Source organism: Nestor notabilis, unplaced genomic scaffold (genome assembly GCF_000696875.1).
Source record: "Nestor notabilis isolate BGI_N333 unplaced genomic scaffold, ASM69687v1 scaffold26392, whole genome shotgun sequence".
Lineage (NCBI taxonomy): Eukaryota > Metazoa > Chordata > Aves > Psittaciformes > Psittacidae > Nestor > Nestor notabilis.
Genome location: NW_009917380.1, coordinates 2,489 through 4,342, shown reverse-complemented (window position 1 = coordinate 4,342; position 1,854 = coordinate 2,489). Strand labels below are relative to the sequence as shown.

Here is a 1,854-nt window from a genome sequence, read left to right as displayed (position 1 = left end):
CACTGAGTTTCAGGCCAAACTGTCCCATTGATTAGGCAGCAGAGGGCTGGTTTAGTCCAGTTTCCTTCCTTCCCATGGCCCTGCGCTGGTGACAGCCCCAGGCGGGGCTGTGATTCCCAGAGTGGCATGTGCCAGGGCTTGCTTGTGCTTCCAGTGGAGCTGGGCCGGGCCCTGGGAGTTCAGCCTCAGGGGAGGCTGGGGGAGGGGCCGGGGTTTCCCTTGTCTGTTGCTCCCTGTGCCAGGTCTTGCTTGTGCTTCCAGTGGAGCTGGGCCGGGCCCTGGGAGTTCAGCCTCAGGGGAGGCTGGGGAAGGGTCTGGGTTTTCCCTTGTCTGTTGCTCCGCATGATCCCCAGCTGTGGTTACCCCACAACTTGGGTCCCGTGGGATGGGAGCCTGGAGATGGAGACCCATGTGGTTTCCCCACCATCACTGATGCGCCGTGTGGTTTCTTACTGTCCCAGGAAAGGACGGTGAGGTCCTTCCCCTGAGTAGCATGCCTGAGCACCTTGTGCAGCTCAAGAGCAAGGTAGGGCTGAGCTGGGGGTGGTGGTCCACCATGGCCACCCCTCTGCCCTCCCTCTGACAGCTGAGCCTGTGTGCCAAGCTGCAGGGATCTCACAGACCTGTTTGGCCCCTTTTCACTTCCAGGGTCCGGAGCACATCTACTGCAGCTGCGTCTCGCCCTGTGGCAGGTGGGTCACCTAAGCCACAGCCTCCCGCTTCCACCTCTACCGGGTGCACTATGAAGGTGATGGTGTCAGAATTGAGAAGGTGAGGAGGGCGATGGACCACCCTGCTGCGGGGAGGGGTTGTGGATGGCTGTGGGGTTGAGGGGCTGGCATGGCCAGTGTTGATCACAGGAGTGAGGGTGGCAGTGGTAGGTGGCTGCCAGTGCTGCTTTCTTCCCACCTCAAGATCCCCAAAGTGCCCAAGGTGCTGCTCCCAGCCTACCAGCTCCAGTTCTCCTCTGACTCCAGCAGCCTCTTCGTTGCTTCTGCTCGAGGTTCCGTCCATGTCCTCCAGCTCCTAGAGCCAGGGGGCTGCAGACACCTGCACACACTTCAGCCACCATCAGGTTTGGGTCGGGGGGAACTGGTGGGGTTGGGAAGTGCTGGGGTTCCCTGGGCTCTGTGTCCCTCCCTGCTGTGGGTGCAGGGCTGAGGGCATTTCTCCTTTCCTGCTCTGGGGTGCATGGGTCCTTCCCTTCTCTGCCCTTTGTGCTGCTCTGTAGCTAGGGAGCAGGGTGCAGATCAGCAGAGGGAAGACATGGGTCTGGAGTCCCCTGGGGTAGGTCTGGGGCTCTTTGCAGTCCCAAGCACCACTTTATGTCTGGTGTTGGTGCTTCCACAGGGTGCTCTGAGGCTGTTTACCTGCTGGCCCTGAGCGCAGATGGGCGCTGGCTGGCCGCAGTCAGCGGGGACTGGGCAATCCATGTCTACAAGCTGAAACGCTTAAAGGTAGGAGCAGGAGCTGGAGGGTGGCTGCAGGAGCGGCCCCACTGCCTCCTGCCTTGTGGGTCCAGGTGATGGTGGGCTCAGTGTGTAGGTCCCGTCTCCAGCAGGGGGATGGCTTTATTCATTATCGATGGAAGAGTGCTGGCGGGGGTGTGTGTGTGATGGGGTGTTGGAGGCAGTCATGGTTGTTCCCATCAGTGTACTGTCCTCCTGCCTTGCAGCATCACTGCACGGTGCCCATGTACAGCTGTGCGGTGACAGCTCTCGCCATCCACCCCGTCACCAACAACCTTGTTATTGCCTACTCGGACCAGCAGGTAGGAGCTGTCACAGTCACAGTCCTCATGGCCCCAGTCCCTTCCATGTGGCTCTCCCTGGCCTTGAGGCTCTCTGGTCCCAT

The 1,854-nt window shown here is 60.7% G+C and overlaps 1 protein-coding gene across 1 annotated transcript in view; it reads left to right on the top strand.

Annotated features, from left to right (window-relative positions):
- The window catches only part of CIRH1A (cirrhosis, autosomal recessive 1A (cirhin)), a gene marked incomplete at its 5' end in the record, with an annotated part of 5,139 nt that overhangs the window by 2,311 nt on the left and 974 nt on the right, over positions 1-1,854 (top strand). Inside the window, 5 exon segments of the mRNA XM_010009206.1 lie at positions 462-526; positions 649-771; positions 916-1,075; positions 1,351-1,457; positions 1,676-1,771. Coding sequence (XP_010007508.1) covers positions 462-526; positions 649-771; positions 916-1,075; positions 1,351-1,457; positions 1,676-1,771 — 551 coding nt within the window.